The sequence below is a fragment of the Amblyomma americanum genome, chromosome 1 (assembly GCF_052857255.1).
Source record: "Amblyomma americanum isolate KBUSLIRL-KWMA chromosome 1, ASM5285725v1, whole genome shotgun sequence".
Taxonomy (NCBI): Eukaryota; Metazoa; Arthropoda; class Arachnida; order Ixodida; family Ixodidae; genus Amblyomma; species Amblyomma americanum.
The window spans coordinates 250,759,108-250,781,731 of NC_135497.1; the positions used below are offsets into that span (position 1 = coordinate 250,759,108).

The following is a 22,624-nucleotide window of genomic DNA, read 5'->3' on the forward strand; positions in this document are numbered from 1 at the left end:
GAACAATAAAATTTTGGAAGTAGGCCCGTCCCAGAAAATGAATTAAAATGAATTAGTGGGGATTGTGAACGAATTAAGTTTGATTATTGGGTCGATTCCACATGGTAATGTAATGGAAGGCACTCGAACATTCCAGAAGGTGAGGGCTGATGCATACCATATAAATGAAATGAAACCGGTTCCAACCGGAATTGTGGCGGGAAAATTTCAAGAGCAATATTAAGCGCTCATTGTAGACTCCATAGCAGTCAACTTAAACGCAATCAAACTTTCTTCTTTAAGATTTTGGGTTGGAAGGCCCTAAGTTTTTTTTTCGTTTACTTATATTTTTCACCTAGGGGTGGTCGAATATTGGAAACTTTCGAATAGCGGATCGAACGCCCTCCTAGTCGATTCGCCTAACGAATCAAATAGTGCATCTTTAAAATTATTCGAAATGAATCGGACTTGTTCTGAAGTCTTGGAATACGTTTCGAATAACTGGCATGGGGTTAGTGCAAGGTACGCCGTATTTGTTTTCGGTGACAATTTAGAAAACAGAGCCCACCCCAACGCCGCACAGAGTACTGCATTGGATGAAGGGTTCAGCGCAACGACGTAGTCCATTTGTGTTGAAGCATTCATATTTCTCATACAAAGCCTCCAAGGTTGGGCGACGTGGCAGTGCGCACACAGGTTTAGCAAACTTTATCTTAATGCCTGAACTTGGAGGCCTTGGCTCATACGCAGCTCTCGCCCCTTTCATCTACTGAAATATGGCACTAGTTCATTCACTGTCGTTACCATTTCCAAAAGGTAACTTTTCTTATACGTAGAGCGTGACGGTCAAAAAGTTAATATGCTGGCTTTGTGTTGCGTACCCCATAGTGGAGAGCAATCTTTTGTGTTTTGACTACTGTAGCTGTAACTGTATAAGGTTCAGCGCCTACCGCAGCGCCGCTGCTAGCACTTCTCTGTTTCGCATGATTAATCGTTTTGTACGAATATTCGCCACTTGTGTGAGCATTTGTGATTCGTATTTGATTCGGTTCATTCACTATTCATTTCGTATTCAAATTGGTTTCTATCTACACTATTCGTACTTGATTCGGTCTTGAAAAATTACTTATTCATGCACTACAATTTTCCCCCCACAAGTAAACCAAAGACTCTGTTTAAGGTCCTTGAGGGACGTCACAAATACTCAGATCATTAACTTTGCTGGCAAGATGGCTGTGAGGAGATAAGTTCTCAACTGCAACGATTTATTGTGTAGTATACGCAAGATCCCTTTTCAAACTTTTGCGTAGTAAACTCCGCAACCGTCGAAGTTTTGCGTTACTATGAAAATGCGAGCGCGTTTCGAGTGTGAATGATGGTTTCAAGGTCACATGTGGTCTTCGGGAGTCTGCTAATCTCTTTTTGGTTCCTTTTCCTTTGCGGTGTCCGCAGACGTAACCTGCCCGCCCATAGAAGGCTACGGGGACGAGAACCGCGTCACCAGCGACCATGGCAACCGTATGCATAGCAAAGCCAAGTTCGCCTGCATGGAAGGCTACAACCTGGTCGGGTCAGAGGAAGTCGTCTGCAGCCCTTCAGGACGCTGGTCCGACAAGGCGCCACACTGCGTAGGTGGGAACCACATCAGTGCTGTTCATCATTTACACGAACTGGGTGAACGTGGCACGCCTAGGGTGGGTTTCCCTAGCGCGCTAACGTTGAGCTTTGACTCACGTCAAATGGCTGCAAGCAGGCGCTGTACAATCACCAATTGAAAATTCTTGTCATAAGGTCGGGCAGTTCGGTCCTGATGGAGCAAAAATGATGTCTATGTTCACGTCTGTCTGCTCGTCCATGCGATCGCATGCGTGAGTGAGTGTGAGTGAGAGTGTGAGAGTGTGAGTGGGAGTGTGAGAGTGTGAGTGGGAGTGTGAGTGAGAGTGTGAGTGAGAGCGTGAGAGAGAGAGAGTGAGAGAGAACGTGAGAGAGTGTGAGAGATCGATAGAGAGCGTGAGAGAGCATGAGAGAGTGTGTGAGAGTGTGAGAGAGTGTGTGTGAGAGAGATAGTGTGTGAGAAAGAAAGAGTGTGAGCGAGAGTGTGTGAGCGAGAGTGTGTGAGAGAGAGTATGTGAGAGAGGGTGTGTGAGAGACAGAGTGTGAGAGAGAGTGTGAGAGAGGGTGTGTGGGAGGGTGTGTGAGAGACAGAGTGTGAGAGTGTGTGCGAGAGAGAGTGTGTGTGAGAGTGTGTGAGAGAGTGTGTGTGAGAGTGTGTGCGAGAGAGAGTGTGCGTGAGAGAGAGTGTGCGAGAGAGAGTGTGCGAGAGAGAGTGTGTGTGTGTGAGTGTGAGAGTGTGTGTGTGAGTGTGAGAGTGTGTGTGTGTGAGAGTGTGAGAGTGTGTGTGTGTGTGAGAGAGTGTGAGTGTGTGAGAGAGAGTATTCGAAATTTCCTTGAAGCAGAACTCCATGTCACGACACAGACGCAAATTAAACAAGACAAAAAAATTGACAGGCGCTCATAGATGGGATGCAGCATTTCTGCGTCAGCAGTACAATCTCTGTTCAAATTTGCGTTTAATATTCATCTTTTAATTGCATCGTTCCGATTTCATGCCCAGCGGCGCTATTGCAGTGCGCCTTCTCCTCTCCCTCAATCTCCCTCTTCCCTTCCCCCTCGCATCCTTTCTCTTCTTTTAATCTGCATCTCCCCTACCCCTACAGTCTGGCGCAGTTGCAGTGATACCACTTAGCTCAGTGAAGAGTCAAGTGCGCCAGTATAATTTTCTTATCTTACCAAACCACATTCTCTCTCTCTCTCCTACGCTCCGCCCTCCGCCCACACTACCATCTGGTCACAACGCCCACAACATCACATTTTGAAGAAACGAGGGCAGTACTGCTAACGTAGTAAAAATAAAAATACTTTGTTTAGTACTAAGACGCATTCAGAGCAGTTTGATAGCGAATTTTACTTGTGGGTTGCTGCGTAAGCTGTTTCGTTTCATTAAGTCTACTGCCTTTGAGGTGATATCTTCATTGAAAAACCGTACAGAAATGTACTCATAGAGAAGAAAGACTGACTTCTGAAAAAGGACCTTGTTTTTTAACGCGACAGCGTTAAAGGCCCCATTCTGCGGAATACCTGACCTAGCCCGTCGGCGTTGTGTTGACAAACTTTGGATTGGTCGAAAAGGTGGCGGAATTGAGCGTGGAGCGGCGGAATTGAAAAGGGATTAAAACAGAAAATTAGTGATTATACATACATGACATGATTAGATATACAAGACTCAAATGTCATGAGGTACCCGTATCCGGTACGTGAAGTACCCGAATCCGCAGGGTTTATACTCAAGGAATTGTGCGTGAGCTTCAGAAGTGTTTTTCAATCGGCTCATTTCTCGCCTAAACGTCCTCCACGCTGCAGAATGCTGGTAGTTGAAAACGATAGCAGTTTCACGCTGGAAAAATGATGAATTTAAAACATAAGCGGCCATAGTCTCAAGAAAATTTTGTTTCTTGTTCGGTGTTCAGTGCGATCATTAAATCATTAATTAAGCGAATGTCCTTGAGATCGGACAGGTGGCGGCAGAATATCGGGCATTAATATAATACCCTTTCAGTTCACAACGCGTCGCCGCACTGATGCGTGTCGTCATGCTAGAAGAGCCATGTGCATCCAACCGTTCTATTCACCGACGTGAAGATTGCTCTGCTTTTCAGCATGCACAGTGTTTTCTCTGAAAAATGCAGAGAAAGAAGCGCAAATGGGAATGAAAAACTATAATATATTTTACAGCGACAGCTGTTAAGGCCAAGTTTTACATTTATGCGACGTCTTTGCCGTTGGCATGTCAACACACGACGTCATGACAACGTGCCACCCTGGTTGGTGAGAGTGCCAATCACTGCCTGGCCCGAATACACTGGCGACACTGGTGACATCACGAATTCTCCTTTCCCTGCTTTCAAACTCCTCTTCTCACTACGCTGTCACACCGGACGCCTGCCTTACATGAATACATATGTATGGATGGATTGATGAGTGACCGTGCGTGACGCAAGCCTACCTACATCCCTAACTCCCCCCCCCCCCCCCCCGCCCCCCTCACGCACACTCACCACCTCCACACCCCATGACTGGTTACTGCACCCGGACACTCCAACTCTGAGTGAATGATATCCCTACCCAGAGTTTCTGAACACTCCGAATGGCGTCGACAATTCGCACCACCAGAGCTGTCACTGCAATTTGCGTTACCGGAAGGGTAAACGACCAGTCAGTTTTAATAAGTATGAAATGCTTTTAGCTCCCGTTGGCGGCGCGTCGCGCGTGACCTTGTCGCCCGAACGGAGGAGAACATGGAGGCGAACCTAAACGTACTTTGGCGAAGCTTTCAGTCCACCTGCTGCTACGTGCTGCGCTGCCGCCGAACAGCGCATGCGTCAACAACGGCGCCTTCGTAGTCCCGTAGTGGGCGAAGCCATCGCGCGGCGCAAGGGAGCCTAATTTTTGTCCTGCAGCCTGAGAGGCTCAAGCGCAGTCCTGGTGACACTTGATAAGCTAGTTGTCAGAGCAGCGTGAGGTGCCGTCATTACGTAATGCATTCAAACCCTAGAACAGAGGTCTCGTGGTGCCAAATATCAGCACGGCCAGTGACCAGCTTTAATTTGCTGCTCTTCGACGTGGTTGTCGACGGCGGCGAATGTCCCAGCGTTCTGTGTAGCACGTGCTGGCACCATACCGGCCCTCTTTTTCGGCACGTGACGAGCCCTGGTCGGGCGGTTCGCCATACATTTAAAGCGGCAAAGAAAGTCGGGTGCGCTGTAGCTCGTGAAGAAATGCTGAAGTAAAGAAAAGTGGCTGATGAGGGACGCTCCCCAAGACTCGATCATGTGCCGTTATCAGTATCTGTGAGCCGTCCTAGATTACGGTATGCCTTTCCGGCAGTGCATTTTACATCTGCTCTCGACGACGGCATATTCTGTTTTTTTAAGTAACAAAAAGCACGACGTATTTGGCAACAAGTGAACTATGTCCGCAGGTGCACGGCCACGTAAAGAAAGCGAGAATATGTGTTGTGTTGTGTTTAATGGCACATAGGTAACTAAGGCTATCATGCGCCAAGCTCGAAAGCGAGAATAAAAAACATACTCAAGTTTAAGTTTCTCTAGCTTCACTGTAAACTTGTGTTTTCTTCGTATTTTACGTGAGTTGCTGGGCCAGTTCAACGTAAAATTCTTGTATAACTTGTAATATGCTTGTGGTTTTTAAAACTAACGCAGGTTCATTTTTTATTTACAATATGAGTTTCTCCTGCGCTCTGGTCAGCGTTCGGCCTACTGAAGCTGCCTTGTCTGCAAGAACAGCAAGTGCTTGTTAGTACTTACCGATTAACTTTCCTATTAGTACCGCATATTTTATGTTTCTGCAATAAACATGAAGATAAAAAAATCTGTGCCAAAATATTCTTTTTTTTTCAGATCTTGACCTGTGCAGGGCAGTAACAGGACTGGAGGTTTACGCAGGAGGCAGGCAAAATTTTGAGGTGAAAAACTAAAAGCTCACAATTTATTTTTAATTGTGCCACAGCCGCGGCGGAATACGGTAGTCTAGAAGGAGTGTAGGGTGCAGTTTGGTACTTTATACATATGCTCAGTTCCACGGTTTTCTGAAGTCCCAGCTTTACGTCTCCTAAGCAACGTCGAGGTGCCTATAAACGCGCCTTAATTCTAAGTGTGTACTGCAGAGATCGTGAGATGTGCGCTTTTGCAAGACTCAGCCGGACCCGCTACTCTAGCGGCATTTCTCGTGGTACTTTGTAGGCCTCAACTTGACACGTGAGGTTTCTCAGATAGGAAAGTTTAGGACGTGGGTAACCACAGCTCTCTCTGCATCACGTACAGCGCTTCAGCGCGGTGGTCTGCGGTTGGTTTTCAGGAAAAAACCGAGAGCAAAGAAAATAAAGAGTGCTGTTGTTTCACGGTGCGCAGTGATCCAGTGCCCGACGATCCCAAGCCAGGGTAACCTCCGGATGAGCACCCAGAATAGGACCTACGGAATCCGCGTCCACTTCAGCTGTCCGTCCAACTACAGGCTTGTGGGCCCGCCGTTCGTCACCTGCTGGAAGAACGAGTCCTGGTCGGATACGCCACCCACCTGCGAGCGTGAGCCTAGAGACCTTGATTTGTGTGTGTGTGTGTGTGTGTGTGTGTGTGTGTGTGTGTGTGTGTGTGTGTGTGTGTGTGTGTGTGTGTGTGTGTGTGTGTGTGTGTGTGTGTGTGTGTGTGTGTGTGTGTGTGTGTGTGTGTGTGTGTGTGTGTGTGTGTGTGTGTGTGTGTGTGTGTGTGTGTGTGTGTGTGTGTGTGTGTGTGTGTGTGTGTGTGTGTGTGTGTGTGTGTGTGTGTGTGTGTGTGTGTGTGTGTGTGTGTGTGTGTGTGTGTGTGTGTGTGTGTGTGTGTGTGTGTGTGTGTGTGTGTGTGTGTGTGTGTGTGTGTGTGTGTGTGTGTGTGTGTGTGTGTGTGTGTGTGTGTGTGTGTGTGTGTGTGTGTGTGTGTGTGTGTGTGTGTGTGTGTGTGTGTGTGTGTGTGTGTGTGTGTGTGTGTGTGTGTGTGTGTGTGTGTGTGTGTGTGTGTGTGTGTGTGTGTGTGTGTGTGTGTGTGTGTGTGTGTGTGTGTGTGTGTGTGTGTGTGTGTGTGTGTGTGTGTGTGTGTGTGTGTGTGTGTGTGTGTGTGTGTGTGTGTGTGTGTGTGTGTGTGTGTGTGTGTGTGTGTGTGTGTGTGTGTGTGTGTGTGTGTGTGTGTGTGTGTGTGTGTGTGTGTGTGTGTGTGTGTGTGTGTGTGTGTGTGTGTGTGTGTGTGTGTGTGTGTGTGTGTGTGTGTGTGTGTGTGTGTGTGTGTGTGTGTGTGTGTGTGAGAGAGAGAGAGAGAGAGAGAGAGAGATTCTGCGTTCTCTTTTACCATACGTTTCATCGACGCTTCACTTAAAAGTTAAAAATGATAATGATAGCGAATTTTTATGGCGCAAGGGCATCTGTGGCCAAAGAGCGCCATCGCACAAGATTTTTACTTGTACTAAAGGTGGGGTCAAAGACCCATTTACCAAGCATTCTGTCCTGAGTAAGCCGAGCACCGGGACAAAGGAAGCAATTCTACCTATTGTATGACAGGCGGGTACACGGTGGCACTGGGGATCGAACCCCGCACCTCCCGCATGTGAGGCGGATGCTCAACCACTAGGCCACCGTTGCAGTCAAAGTTAAATTGGCCTCCGCATTTCCATCCACAATTAGGGCTAGGTCGAATTTTTTGCAGTTACGTTAATGAGTCTCGCGCTAATTAAGGCTGTGCAGCGCAATCATGTGAAGGGAAAAGAGGAGGATGGTTTCGCTTCGCACCAGTGCCCTACAACGTTTTGGTCTTTTTTTTTTCATTGTGCGACGCTGCGACAGAATCAGCACTGGTTGTTGGGCAGGCGCATGCATCATGGACATCTCATTGGCCCGGTTCATTGGCGGCCAGCCCAGTGTCTTCGCTGCAAGCCATGCTTAACCGTCAGTGACGTGTTTAATGCAGATTTTATGCAATGAACGTTATTTTAATAGTCTGAGCTTTTAACAAAGACCCTTTTCAAGGGATGAATCGTTCATGAATGCCCCGTTGAACGCCCTGGCAGTTTAATTGTCGTACAAAAAAGTACTGTCAGTGATATACGGCGCAGATTACGAAGAGCTATTTGGGTTTGAGTGTCGTTTGCTCGAATAGTTACATATCTATTGAGGTGCTGTCTTTACAACCTATTTTTGTTTTGAGAGTCGCTGACCTCCAGGCGTCGCGGAGATAAAGTGCAATTTTTAAAAATTAAACTGCCCTGTTGTTGCTTCAAGCCGGAATGAGCGCAAATCTTATTTTACGCGTACCCCGGACAAAGATTACTGGTAACGAGCTGTGTTTATTTTGAGCTGGAGAGAGGCGGCTAACAGCGCACTTTTTGCGAATCTACGCAAGAATCTCTCTGATTAACAGGTGCTGTATGTTTAGGAACCGAAAATTGAGTGCTTTTTGCGCAAGAATTTAACGCTTATAAGGCTACGTTTCTTTATTATGACCAAAATGATGAAGATAGGTTTCATGCTGCTGGGAAGAATGCGGTTTTATTCATTTATTAGTATTATTTTGTCTTCGCAGTGTAGGCAAAAGCTGAGGGTCACAGCAGGCTGTGAGTACAACATCGGTAGGGTTTAGCTGAATCACCACAATGCGCGTGCACAATTGCATATTGGTGCTGCGCACCCGGGAAGTGGCGTTGCACCCATGCTTGACCGGCTAAATGACACCCTGAAATTGCAGTAGTCAGGCTCCACGGAACTGAACGTTCAAAGGTGAAGTAAGAAGCCCCGCGAGGAGTTCTCGTGGCGTTTCCATATGCAGCTCGTGTGCTGATAGCTAACAACGTATGAGGCGATGTTCACATAACTTTTCTGTGGGTCTGTTTCGTGATTTCTCGTTGGCTGTAACGACTGGGCTCTCGTGATTGGCAGAAGCTTTGTGCCAGCTAGTCATGTTGCGCTACTATGCGAGGGAAGTTTTATGCATTTAATGCCTTATTTTTTATTATGTTCCTGACCATGTGACCGCAAAGCTATAAACCATAAACAGCAAACCGTCATCAGAAGCGAAAATGAAAAACAAAGTCTAATGTAAACAGCTTGCTTAGTGATGCCACAGAAGGATTCTTAGTAATCTTGCAGTTGTCACTATTACCGAACTACTGGCAACAACGGCAGCTAGTGAAATGCTAGGCCTCCGCGGTTGTTGAGTTAAATCGCTGGTTTTCGAGTCTCCGAGTTGTATACATATTAAAGAGAATGGTTGAAGCATGAAATTTATTACAGCGGATTTTGAAAAGTTAACGTTTCATGGCAGTGAGAAAAAAAGAGGGTGGGGGGTTCCTAAAACGTGGCGATGGCGGGAAAAAAATAGCGCATTGCGAAAGTAAACCACCGGCAAACCTTTTCACTCTCATATGCGGAGACCAGCGCTCTCTACGAGGCAGGTAAAAGAGTGTGACACTTCTTTATGCCGAAAACTCTTGGCGACAACAACATATCGGAAAAATTTGGGACCTTCGTGCCGTGGAACGCCAAAGGAGCCATAAGAGACCAATTTCTTTTCGCACAGGTGAGATCTCGCGAACTGTGCTTAGCTACACTGAAGAAAGGCGCCTGCTGTGCGAAAAAAACGATAAAGATAGCAAAAGTCCGAACAACTAGCGCGTAAAGACTAATGCTGCGCCCATCTCGCAGTACTGAGCAGATTCAGCTCGAAAGCCGATTTAGGCCTTTTTGTTTGTTCGGCACTAGGAGAGTTAGCTTCACTGGCTACAGGATCTTATACCGCCTGTTTTATTCCGTTGGAAGAAAGAAAATACGTGCGAGCGAAATAAAGCACATATGAAATGCTTGAATACAGAGGCATCCAGCAAGAAAGCTGCTGCACAAGACGAATTGCAGGGGTAGTTTGTGCAGCATGCTTGATTGGGGCTGTAGGGCAGGGAGCAGACTACAGACACGAGAAAGAGAAGACGGCGAAGTAGATCAAAAGACTCACTAGGAGAGATCCAAAACCATCAGAAAATTTACTATAAATAGTATCGATACTTTTTTTGGAGCTATCGATAGTGTACAAAACTATCGATAGTGCTACTATTGATAGACGATTGATAGTACTATCGATAGTGAGACTATTAATAGTGCGACCATCGACAGTAAGGCTGTCGAAAGTAACACTATCGATATTCTGCATTCGTTGCCCAACGATATTGCCATAACATTTGCCATAGCTTGTAGGTTTCACTGTTTTATGAGAATTAATGCCCGAAAGAGACTCAGGCTATGAGGGGTGCGTTGTGCAGTTCTCTGAATGATTTCGACCAGCTGTGGTTCTTAAACGTGCAAGGAAGAATGCAACGAAACGACGCAGGAAGAAGAACGAACGTTAATTGCTGTGGCTCATGATAGCATGGCACATGCACTGTGCAAGCCTCGTGAATTTTTTTCTACATGAGCTGTAAACAAGTTAAACGATTTTAAAGATAACTGTCGGGGTTGTGAGAGCTTGCTAAAGTTCAAATGAAATGACTACCACTTTAAATTGAGACGGAAAAGCAAGACAATTCAGCTTAAAAGGTAGCTGGGACAGTTCGAAAGTATTATCGATAGTATTATCGATAGCACTATCGATATTACTGTCGATAGTAGTATCGTACTATCGATAGTACTATAGATACTACTATCGATACCACTATCGATAGTTTTTTTTTACCATCGATAGTGTGATAGGGCCACAGCTATCGATAGTATCGATAGTGCTATCGATAGTGTTGCATCACTACTCGCTAGTCAGCGCTGTTGTGTCATGGTCTCGCTTCGCCGTCGTCGTCGTTTTTCTTTGCGTTAACAGAAACAAAGTGCAGCTCCGAACACGAGCGTCGCGGCTCAAAGGCGAGGCTGTGAAATTCGGGACCGGACCTTTGAAGGGATGGTTTAACTGGAGTCCTTCACTGCGTGAGGCTATGACAGTCGGAGGACGCTGACTCGAGTCGACTCACTTGTGTTTGAATCGTATTTGTTGGTATTTTCTGTAGCTTCTGTAACACTGAGTTCCCCCTTCGTAGCTCTAATGAGAGTTAAAAGAGCACCCTGTTCAGGTCAACGACTGTCATCCTGCGTCAACGATGAGTTAATGTAGTCATAAAACGCCGGCTAGATGGCGACGCAGGGCCCCCGTGCTTCTTTCTCAGAGTCCGAAGTTTTAAGCAGCTCTTGTCGCCATTCTGTGGTGTTCCCGGGTATTAAGCCCAGCGAGTGACTAGTCTGGGTTCGTAGCGGTCGCACGGGAAAGGCCTGAGCAACGCTGTGTTCCATCGACAAAAGATGGCACTCCTCGCCTAATGGACGTTTTGCCTTCTAGCTCACTGTACAGCACTGTGAATGTCCTTTGCGCAATACGTACCCGTTAGAGCCTAAGCTGGTGTTGACGTGACTGTTCGGGGATCACATCTCGCGGAATTTACTTATTTTTTGTGCCCGCAGCGATCCGTTGCCGCAGTCCACTTCCACCTGCGCACGGTCGCGTGCTGTACGGAGGCCGGCAGTACCCCGGTGACAGCGTCCACTACACGTGCAATGCGGGCTACGTCCTGATTGGAGAGTCGGTCAGCGTCTGCCAAGCCAACGGCACTTGGTCCAACAACCTGCCGAAATGTAAGCCAATGCTGCATGCAGGATGGCAACCTTGGCACTCTTTAATTATTTTTTTTTGTGCAGAAAATGCTTCTTGTGCCACAAGAGGCAATGAAAAGCACACGTGGCGTCAGCTCGTTCCACGGAGTAAAACGTGTTCGGTTTTGCTGCTTCTGAACTCGCCATGCACGTCTTTAAGCCTTTTCTATATGACGGTCAGTCGTCGTGCCGACAACCGAACGCTGCCATAAACGAACAATTCCTTTGTCGCGACCACTGCTCTGCTAAAGCGTTATTACGAACGTTTTCGTTTCTACAGCCCCATCGTGCTGCTACAATCGCTTTGTATAACTTCTTGATTCTTCATTCGCTGATGTAAATTCCGTTTCAGTCTGCACAGGGGATTGCGTAAACAACTTCGAGGATTTTTTCCTTTCGCAACTTGGCCTTCACACTTGCCAGCTGATCACGCATTTTTTAAAAGGGACATGTCCCACCTGTATGTCCTACTCCCTTAAGACGCGTGCGATAAGTTCACTTGTTCCCGGAACATACGGCACGGCAGCCCGCATCTTAAGATGAGTACGTCTGGTTGTCCACGTCGTGAGAGCTGTCGTTCGGCGAGTTGGTGAAGTGCCTTGGTCATCTGCAGCTTCTGAGGTCGTTCCATACACTTGTCGTGCCCAGAGTCATGCCCTCGGTCTTCTTGAATTATCTTTTAGCGCCCTGCATTAAAGTGCTAACAACAGCCCTCTTGTGGGCGTCGGGCTGCACCGAGCTGAAATGCACGTAGTGACTTGAGCGCGTCCCCTTTCGGTATGCCCTATAATATAGCTTCTGGCCTATCCGTAAGACAAGGACGTCCAGGAAAGGTAGCCTCTCATCCACCTCTTCATATAATATGAATTTATTGTCGTTTTCCCGGCTATTCAGGTGGGTGAGAGACCTGCTCACAGCGTTGATGCAAATGCAATCGTCAATGTAGCGGAGAAAAAAATGTGGTGGGGTTTTAACGTAGTTATACCGAATAGACGTGCGAAAGCACGTGTTTAGTCTGGTTGGCTCATAATTTTGCTTTGCTGGGTCGTCGCCACGTCTGGCGACGATGTTAGTTCGATAGTAGTGAAGGGTGGTTTTTTGAGACCAAGAGCACGCCGACCACGACGGGTCTTGCTCAGAGGGGACAAACTGACAAAGACAGTGGCTGAGATAGAAAGGCATTTGTTGTTGCAACAACAATAACGCCGCCTAGCAGCAAAATACGCTACGGAATATAGGTCGTCCGACTCACAAGCAAGGCTACTAGCGAAAGTTCGCCCACTGTAGGGCAGGGGGAGATGCACCTAGGCCGTCCGGGACGGGCTCGCGCGGTTTGTTCCCTGGAGGCCCCGCCTCGCTGGCGGAGAGTAGTGTTCGTGTATATGCTCCCGCAGGGAGCATATACAGGAACACTAGCGGAGAGCGGTGCGGCGCGCCGAAGCGTCCACACGCGACGAGTTTCCGAGGCCGAAGAGCGAGAGAGATTTCGCCATCACGCCCGCAACAGTCACACCTTTTGTGTGCGCTTGTGTCGCTGCGACGTTGGCGTTCTTCCTTTTTGGTTACGGTAACTAGGGAAGACGACACTGCGGAGAAGCAAACCCAGAGGTACAGAGCGGGGCGAGTTCCCACAATTCGCAACCCCCTATTTTACAAAAATAACATGAATGGCTCAAAAACCTTAGGAATGCGTGCACGCCGCACACTTCTATGCTCACGGAATTACAGGTCTACTTCAAAAAATCACAGAAAAAGAAAAAAATTATAGCACTTGAGAGCACTTCCTAGGCGCATCGTAGAACTTTGAGATGTCCATTTTTATTTCTTCTTTTTGAAAAGCGATACTTTTTTTAGGCACAAAATGGCTTCACCATTCTATCCAGCAGGGATCTGATATGTAGCCGACATCACTGACTTCGTGAAAATATTTCTGTCGCTTCCAAAAAAAAAAGATTGCAAAGGTGTGCGCACAGTCGTAGATGTCATGCCGCAAAGTGTTACACATACAGGGTGTTTCACGTAAGGTTTTACACAATTTTTGAAAATAGTCTTTTTTAGTTAGAATAGCGCTTTTCCGGCATAGCATTGTTAGCGGTGTAGTACATCAGAGTACAGCTAAAACGTGTAACAAACAGGCTGGCTATTTAATTTTGATTAGTTAACTCCTTGATTATTGAGAGGCCTGTGGCCCAGCATGAGTAATATTCATATCAGATTTTAGAATTTAGAAAACACGGTTATCTTCGGCGCTGTCGCTCTACAAATTTTGTCACCATCGCGCCTAAAATACATGCGCTTTCGAGAAGCTTGCAGGCAAAGCAACCTTTCCATGCACATAATTCGTTGAAATAGTTACAGCGCCAAAGGTAACTGCGTTTTCTAAATTGTAATAACTGATATGGATATTAATTACGGTGGGCTACACGCATCTCAATAATTAAAGAGCCTAAAGGTAAGAGTTAAAAAGTTAACTATTAATTAGCATATCTTTGCTGTAGTCTGATTAACTACACCTCTGATAATGCTACGCCGAAAAAAAGTGCTCTTCTAACTAAAAAGGCTATTTTTAAAAACTGTGTAATGTCTTATAAGAAACACCCTGTATATCATACTGCACGGATAAAAACCAAAGCTTCGCATTACTGCGGCGCTAACAGACAGCAGTATACGGGCAAATCATTCTGAGATTAGCGTTTACAATCCTATAGTAGGTGGTAGCGGGAAACTGAGCTTTAATCCCAGGTCGAAGCGAGCTTCGCTAACTACCGCACCTGTGTGTGTTTTGTCCGCAGGCAAGCCGGCCTGCGAGTTCCCGGGCCAGCCAGCGCATGCACGCGTGGTGCCCTCCAAGTTCCACTACGACATCGGCGAGCTGGTGACGGTGGCGTGCAACGCGGGCTTCCGGCTGTTGGGCTCGGCCCAGCTGCGCTGCTCGCGTGACGGTCACTGGTCGCACCCGCTGCCCCACTGCCGGCGCCTGGTGCTGCACAAGTAGTACAAGCGCGTGCAAGGGGGCATCATCATCCAGCACATGTCGCCGCCGCACCACCGAACCTGATCCCGCGCCGCCTGCCAGCTACCGTACAGTTCCCCGCCCGCTCTTAGATTTCTTCTTTTTTTTCTTTCTTTCTTCTCACTCTCGTTTTCTTTCGCAGGAAGACACCTTCGCTCTATCGCAGCCTGCGGACAGCAATGGTGGTCGAACCAAGAGAGGCGCGGCTGTTTTCGCGCGGCAGTGAGCCGTGATAAAACGTGTGGCGCACCAGAAGCAGTCTGGACGTAAAGTTTCCCAAAGACGGCTGAAAAACATTCCGTTCTGGAAGAAACTGTCGAAAGCTTTCGAGGCTGCCGGAGCGTTGCCGATGTCTTTTGTTAGCGCTAAGGTTCCAGGAAATGGAGAAAACTGAAAGCCTTTTTATGTTTCGTTTACTGCCTTCATGATTTGTTCGAGAGAGCACTGGAAATAAGCTTGAACGAAGGGTGAAGTCAGGGCGAGTGCATGCCGCGATCTTTTTGCGGCTGTAGTTTTGCCTTCTTTCCAGCTTTTCTTTAACGCGAACGGTGTCATGGGCTTGGTCACTTCAGACTCCGCATTATGCGATGAGCCGACAGTCGGCGGAAGCTCGAACTATTGTTTCTTGCTTTCCGCCAGTGCAATTTTTCCAGCTTGACTATTCCGATCACACAGCGGGTGCGAAAAGGCGCTGTTATCGACTGGCCTCGTGTATGGTCTTCAAGTGTCTATAAACGTTAGAGAGCACCACACCTAGAAACCTGCCTGGCGACACGCTTAGCGGCATCGCGATAGCCGCGCGGCGATCCGTGTTATGTAGCTTCCAACTTCCCTGCGCAAAGCCCACGCGGTGAGCGAATGGGAAAATACTTCGACCTGCAGACAGAATTAACGAAGGCCGAAGCTGAAAAGGCCTTCGTTATTGCCACCATTGCCGTGGTAGCGGGAATTCGTTTTTGAATTTATCATAAATCAAGGGAGGCTAGAACCGTTTGCAGATGTCATGCTTTGAAAGAAACGTCTTTGCGTGGAACGTCTTCGCCTAGAGGCTCACCGACAGCCTTATCATACATGAAAAAAAATACATATTTACCGAGTCAATAGTTTATACTACACAACATTTTTTTTCTCCTCGCTTTTGAAGTAACGCTGGCGCAGTTTAAAATTAATGCGCTGTTTTTGTGTGTTTCAAATGATTTTATTGTACAAAGCCGTACCTCTGCGGAATAGTCGACGTATTCAGTTGAATATAGTATCCAGGCCTAATACAAAGTTCGCTCTTACGGGTGCTTTCGGGGTGGGTGAGCGATCGCAGTGCCAAAATCCTTTCTAGAGGCAACTGTATGAAGCATGGAGCTTACCTCCAGTGGTGAAAGCCTACAATAACGAAGTAGGAGAGTATTGAAGCTAAGGGAATCTTGTGCCATTCATTTATCCGCTCTCGCCCTGCATTTAACAGTTCTTTCGGGATGACATTTGTCGTTCGACGCCTTACTGGTTATAATACACTCCTCGCCTCTGATAACAAGGTGTTTCAAACAACATACATGCAATTTATCTTTCTTGCTAATATATGCGTGCCGTATACTACTTTTTTTTTTCAAATGAGTCTTTTTTGCAAATTAAAAAAAGTGGTTTCGTTTGCAAAAAATTGGTGGGTTGGTCCTATGCAATGTGTCACCTCAAACGATTGACTAAGGCTGCCATGTTCTACTGCGGTCAGATTCGCTGGACTAGCACACACAAGACGTCTTCATGTGTAAGCCTTCGACGTATACATACTGTTTCAGTGAAGCCCGCCTGAAACTTTTGCAAATAAACTTGTTGATGTACCAAGGTGGCTTTTGAGGCATAGTGAAACCAGTAGTGGAGGATGTCACAAAACGGGTCAATCGTGTAAAATTGAAACTGGTTGAGTAAATTATACTACTTTACTTTTCAGCGAGTACACTGAGGCGCCAGCTTGTAAGTAGAGTTGTCAGGGTGGAACCAGCGGAACACAGACGCAGGACAAGAAAAGGAGGTACACACACCACACCGCTGGTGTGGTGTGGTGTGTGTACCTCCTTTTCTTGTCCTGCGTCTGTGTTCCGCTGGTTCCACCCTGACAACATTATGAACCAACTAGCCCAGCAATTTACGCTTGTAAGTAGAGGTTCGTAGCTGACCGCTAGTAATAGCCCTAATAGTTTGTATAGTTTCGGGAGCCGTACGATTGCGTTCCTCGCTGAGATACAGCAAATTCAGGTCCCCCGAGCGCGCCAAATAGAAACCGTGCGGCCGCTGTGCGCGCGGCCTCACTCACAAGCAGACGGCACTCGGCGGCGCACGTGCCATGTGACCCTGGCTTGGTAGGGGGAGGGCTGGAGAAATGAGTAGCGGCGGACAACTGCTCAATCCCAAATTATGCCTTGTGGCACGTGCTCGAATGAAAGAACAAAAACTGCCTAAGAGGGACAGAGAAGGTCTCCCGTGACGCGTGCGCCGTCATGTGACGTTAGTTTGTGGGTGTGGCTTCGCACGCTCAGCCGCCGCGCGGTGCCGACTTGACGCACCAGGTGGGCCAGAATTCATCGTGCCTTGGCGAAAAGCAGGATTGCGTTTTCGAAATTCCATAAAGTTAGATGGCTGTTATTGACGGTCAGCTTCAGGGCACTGATCACAAACAGACGGTTTACTGTAATGGTTATAAAGGCAACTATTTTCAATTAAATTGACCAGCTTACAACGTAATACGACTCACCTGCGTTGTTATGTTCACCACTATTTGTATTATTGTGCCACAGAAACCTACTTTATTTCTCAAAAAGCCTCAAAAATGGCGGTCATAGTTAAAACGTCTTTGTTTAATACGCAGGACGCAGTACTAACGGCATCGTCTTATCGCCTGACGGTTGCTCTAGAAATCGAAGCGTAAAAAAATGGAGCTTGTGCAATGCAATCGACAGGGCCACGCTTTCTTTGTAAAACAACTCAGCGGATGTCTCTGCCGGCAAAAAATATAAAATGTAGATTTCACTTCAAAAACTGTCTTTGTTCGCAGCATTTTTTTTCTTTGTTAAAAGGAAACTGGCAGTAAAAAAAAAAAGGAGAGAAAACCGAGGAGCGCTTCTTTCACGTATAAATTCAGCGTTTTTGAGTGCGCACGTAAACGGCAAAGAATGTGAGCTCAAATTTAGCCCTTATCCGAAGCACTATAAAGAGGAGGGGAAACGCGCCATTTTTGTTTTATGTCTGTCATTCTGTGAGCTGTGCCGAAAGCTATTGCTCGACCATCAGCTCACGTAAATGGAAGCTGCCCCATTCTGCTGCAGTGTCATTGGCGGAACAGAACTCGCTCTCGAGCCTATAGTTGCTTGTGTAATAGCATTACATAATACCTCCGTGGGTTATAAACAAAAAAGCACGCGATAGAAGGTGAGGCGTGGTTACGTCCATTCCCTGAAAAGATGCATCGCGCTTAATTTGGAACGATGCAGTTCAATACAGGCAGACGATCCTTATCCAAGCAGTTCAGGTTTAAAAGGCACCCGAAAAACATTTGTCGCGTTAAAAACTCGCGGGAATTGGCCTTTTGAAGAGCAAGCTAGTGGACGGTGAATTCATATGACGGAGGTACTTAGTGTGGGCGCCAAATCCTATGATAGATATGTGCATCACGTGAGACAAAAAAGTATATAGAGAACAAAAGTAACTCTGGAGCTACTGGAGACGTTCGCGTATTGTTTGTGTGGGAAAAGGGTTTGTGCCAGCACCGCCCTTTTGGAAGACGGATATGGTTGCGATATTTGAAATTAGCTGAACAGCATCTAGTCTAGACGTGACTGGTATTGCTTCATCTAGAAGTATATACCGAAACCTGTTAAAGCGGACAGGATCAACGTCTCGGATTACGCTTCAAAATGACGTGAAGAGTCAGAGGCGCCATTTTTGTTTTCGTTTGTAACTTATCCTCTTCTCTTTCACACTTTTTCCCTCAACCTTATCCTAGGCTGCGGTCTGAACGTAGAGACCGTAGCTGGTAGTGGCATTCGCGTCAGCTTCTCTTCTTGAGCGCGCGGAAATTTTCAATTGCGCATTTGCGACTCTGACCTGGGCGATTGTCTTTTGCTTCGTCTTGTGCGTGTGGCATTCAAAGACGTGTGACGTGTGCGGTGACATCCTCCATGCCTCCTTGCAACAGGCGCCACCGCTCTGCAATACGCTGGCTCTGTCTTTGTCAGCCGTCGTCAACAGTTGCACACACGCGAGAGATTTCTAAGCCGAGGAGTGCGTCTTAGTCGAAATGCAGCTGTGCTAAAAGGCGGCCCAGGTGGTTTCAGTATTTTCCTCATCCCTATGAACGACCGTTGGCGAGATCATCGATGGCGACAAAAGCGCAAAAAAAATCTCCCCAGCGGGTTTATCGCCCGCACCCACGGTCACGGCGTACCCCTGTCGTGTCTCGCATTCTTGCTTTCCCGTTTAGACCTTCTTGTGCCAACGTCGGTATCCCTGGCGGTCAACTAGCTGTTAAAGCGCTCAGCTGTTTAAGTGCGGAAGGACGGGCAGATGAGCTGGTTGGAGCCGTTGCATAACACTGATAGGTGCACTGGCAAGAAAGCTGCTCGAATCAGGGGCCAATGTAGTGCCAATGTAGCGTGGCTGCTCGAAGCGATGCTAGTTCTTGATGCGATATTTCGCGGCACATCCCCGGGAAGCGCCTCCTTCGGGGAAGACGTAGTCCTTCGTTTTGTCGTAACTGTGCTTCAGTCCTCTCGCACGGTATGTATAGAGATTTCCCGCAGTGTTAACTGTCTTTTTGCTCCTGTACGGTTTATTGTTGATTGTACTCTTCCCGCGATTGTACAGAGGTGTTTTTCTATGCACAGTGTATTTTATATTTGCGTATACTGTTAAGAAAAACTCTGAAACTGGCCTCGTGCAGGAGGCAATAAAATGCTTGTTATACCAGCTGCACCCTGTATTTCTTTCTTATGCGCATGAGAAGTAGATAGCCTTCCGTAGGCGGGGATAGTTTCTCCATGAGTGCGTCTAATTCAAGACAGCTACACAATAAGGAAGATAGAGAGAGATAGAAGCCTGCCACAATGAAGCGAATTCAAGCTGCATGCAATTCTACGCATTCTCTACTATCCTCCAGCTTTTGACGCCATTATTTTAGAAACTAAAGTGAAATTCTGAATGGAAGCACAGTACAGTTGAGAATGCCTCGTCAGGCACCGCACCCTCACTTCCAGTCATCACAACAACAATTATGGGCATCTCAAAGACGCCCCTTACTGGGTGCAAGTGGCTGCAGCCCCTGAACTGCGGAGGAATAGCCGCCATCAACTGGTGTTATGGCGTTAAGTCAAATATCACTTGTGAGAGAACGCGCTCAGGACGCAAAGATGCAACGCGTGCACAGTTGCGAAGGAAATATATACAGATCTGAAGAAGGATTTTTCACCTTCTAGAGTTCTACCTTTTGATGATTTCCAGTTAGTTAAAGCTAGGGAAACAATGCTGGAAAGGGTGAAAAAATTATCAGAATCAGTATATGGATTCACACAATTTTTTTATGTTAAGGTGCACTGAGTGCACAGCACGCGGCATTTGGTATTAATGCGATAGCGTTAAGCCTCCCGTTGTGCATAAAATCCGGCGTCGTCGTCGTCGGTGTCATCGGTGTTGTGAGCGCAAAATCCCTGTAGAAGCAACCTAGGCGCGCAACATAGGTCACGTTACCTTGGGGCGTCATCACAACCTGCTCGACGGATTGTGAGCAAACTGGCCACCTTCGCAGGTGACAGAAGTTGCCCAGGAGGAGAGAATCCTGCCGTCGGTGGGCGATCGCTTAAACACTTCACCATTGAGCCAGGGGTGGTATGAGGACTCCGAGAGATCTATGAATGTAAAATCAAGAATGACCAATTCCCCGTATATGGGCGTTAACCCACTAAAGCTGTCGCGTCATACCCTTAAGGCGGATCTTAAGTGTCTTCATAAATTTTTTTCTTCGACTTTCTGTAAGGCTATCTTCTGCATGAGTTAATTACGCAACTTATCTTCACCGATAACAAAAAATGGAAACACTTCCCTATGCTTCCCTTGGTTTCAGTGACTGATTTATTCATACGAACAGAGAGTAGTCAGGCACACAACGAGAAACGGAGTTGAGCGAAGCGTTGCAGGCCTCCTACGTTCATGTGCTGCGCCACTGTCAAGTTTGTGAAACATTATTGGCAGTGGTACAGCACGGACAGTTTTCTGATCTGGCGAGCGGTTGTCTGACCATTATTTGTAATTTGTTGCGGATCGAAATTTGTGTCTGGGGACATTCACAGTAAACGGCAAGCATCTGAGGGAGCTGCGCGCCTAAATAGTTCGGTCATGTTAGAGTATTCAGGTGTGCGTACACAGGTCCAGGTAGCGTCAAATGCGAGAGTCGCCCCAGCAAGAAGCCTCCACAAAAAGCAATGGATAGGCATAGGACGGTTTATTTCCTGCGTGAGCCAAAAAGCACTGAGAGTAAAATAGGCGAGGTTTCTGGTGCGTGAGGCGTGTAGGTTTTGTCAGGTTGCAAGAACGAGTAACAATTTCCCATTTATCTTCAAACAAAAATAAATCAAGCATATAATATTATAATGAACTGGCTGACAGACTGGCTGGAAAAATAATCCACTATAGAATACGCAACATTCGCCTCCTGCGCTTAAGTGAACGTGGGAGGAAGCCAGTGTAATGCACTTGCGATGAATAAACATTTTGGGGATGCAGTCACACTTGGTAGGGACGCATGCATTTTCTCATGTATATGGATGCACGTCACCGTTACTAAGCCTTCAGTGCATGTGCAGGTAAGACAATGCGAAAGGGCGACCTTCTTAGCATGCAAACAAGAATTGCTCCACGCGTGTGAGTGACAAGCACACCATTTTAAAGTATTTCTACACTAATAGATGCATGGCCTACACTCTATAGGCGTGTGCGTCGGCCGTCTGAACGCACAACTGAAGCGCCTCGCTATGGACCAGCGCGAAGCAAGGAGGGCGTCTGCCGCCAGTTATCACAGCGGACGTAGCACAAACAGCGAAAGAAGGACCAGGCGGAGAAGAAAAAAAGTCCCGACTCCGCAGCTGCAATATGAATACCGAGATTGCACATCAAGGGTGCACTCTATTATGGTGAGGTCACGCGATTTAATGGAACATGAAGGAATGCAAGGCACTTTTATACTCCAGACAGCCTTTTTTTATGTTCAGAGCGCGATTCGAAACAATACCGGCGCAGAGCAAGTAGTCCGCGGGGCTAACGCCTAATACCACTCGGCCATCGCGGCAAGACTGCTAAAGGTGCGTCTAATAGTTATTTGCATGCATGCACCATGGCGCCTGTACGCTGGGCGGCAGTAGTGCTGCAACTGATGGTTAGGGCTGGATGGTTCGAGGGCCAGCAGGCGTCCTTAGCATCTATAGAATGCGACGCGGGATTGACGCCGGAGCAATGAAGCGCTCGGCAGTTCGGCAACGGCAGCAATTTGCGTGAGAAAGGGGGCCAATCGCGTCTCTCTCAGGCCGGAAAAAAAAAGAGAAAGTGAATGAATGTGAACCTACGCAGAGACCGATTGAGAGTGCGCGGCGGGCAGTACCTATAACCCGCTATAGGATGTGCTGTGAACCCCATCTGAAGAGCTGGCTTCGAAGACAGTTTTCACAGCTCTCACTGTATGGGGCATCCGACGTATCAGGTAGACTGACGGCAAATTGTCATGTCGACAAATCCCTCACATCAGCACCAGTAAAAATCAATTTGGTTCTTTAACACGAATTGAGTGTTTTCCTCCGCATTGCTTGTATCTGCACGCAGAATTCTCGGGCTAGTCTTATTCGAGTAGACACAAGAACAAAAGGGGAAGAAAACTAATGCAGTTGCACAATGCCAATCGCACAGCGTGGGGTCTCGACTTGTACAACTATACGCACTCACTTACGTCATGTTGAAGTCTCACTTAAGGGGACATAAATGTTCAGTTTGGGCTATTTGTCTGTAGCATATAATCAATACTTTCTAATCCAGTTTCGTCCAAGCTTTCCAAGCGCGTGTGCACACCCGGGCTGCCTGATGTCGCATCAGGCAAACCGCGACTTTTATTCATAATGAAATCCTGCCTCCATACAAACACTGCTTGCTATGTGTTTGTATGACTGCTTCCAGGCACCGGTTCCTATACTAGCTGATCTGTTTTCTACCACGGCTCTAGCTCACGCCGAAAACCACTTTCTAACTGTAAACTTGCTATACAACATGTCCGGCGTCAACAGCAAAGTGGCCGTTTAATAAATTATTTAGGCAATGCTATTGGCTGTGAGCTC

General features: G+C 47.2%; 1 protein-coding gene across 1 annotated transcript in view; it reads left to right on the forward strand.

The window, feature by feature from the left end:
* Nucleotides 1–19,224, forward strand: part of LOC144114917 (locomotion-related protein Hikaru genki-like) — a 41,352-nt gene extending 22,128 nt beyond the window's left edge. The window contains exons 6-10 of the mRNA XM_077648941.1: nt 1,432–1,611; nt 5,967–6,140; nt 11,066–11,236; nt 14,047–16,241; nt 16,421–19,224. Coding sequence (XP_077505067.1) covers nt 1,432–1,611; nt 5,967–6,140; nt 11,066–11,236; nt 14,047–14,249 — 728 coding nt within the window. The 3' untranslated portion in view covers nt 14,250–16,241; nt 16,421–19,224. The remainder of the gene's footprint in view (nt 1–1,431; nt 1,612–5,966; nt 6,141–11,065; nt 11,237–14,046; nt 16,242–16,420) is intronic.
* Nucleotides 19,225–22,624: the final 3,400 nt, after the last annotated feature.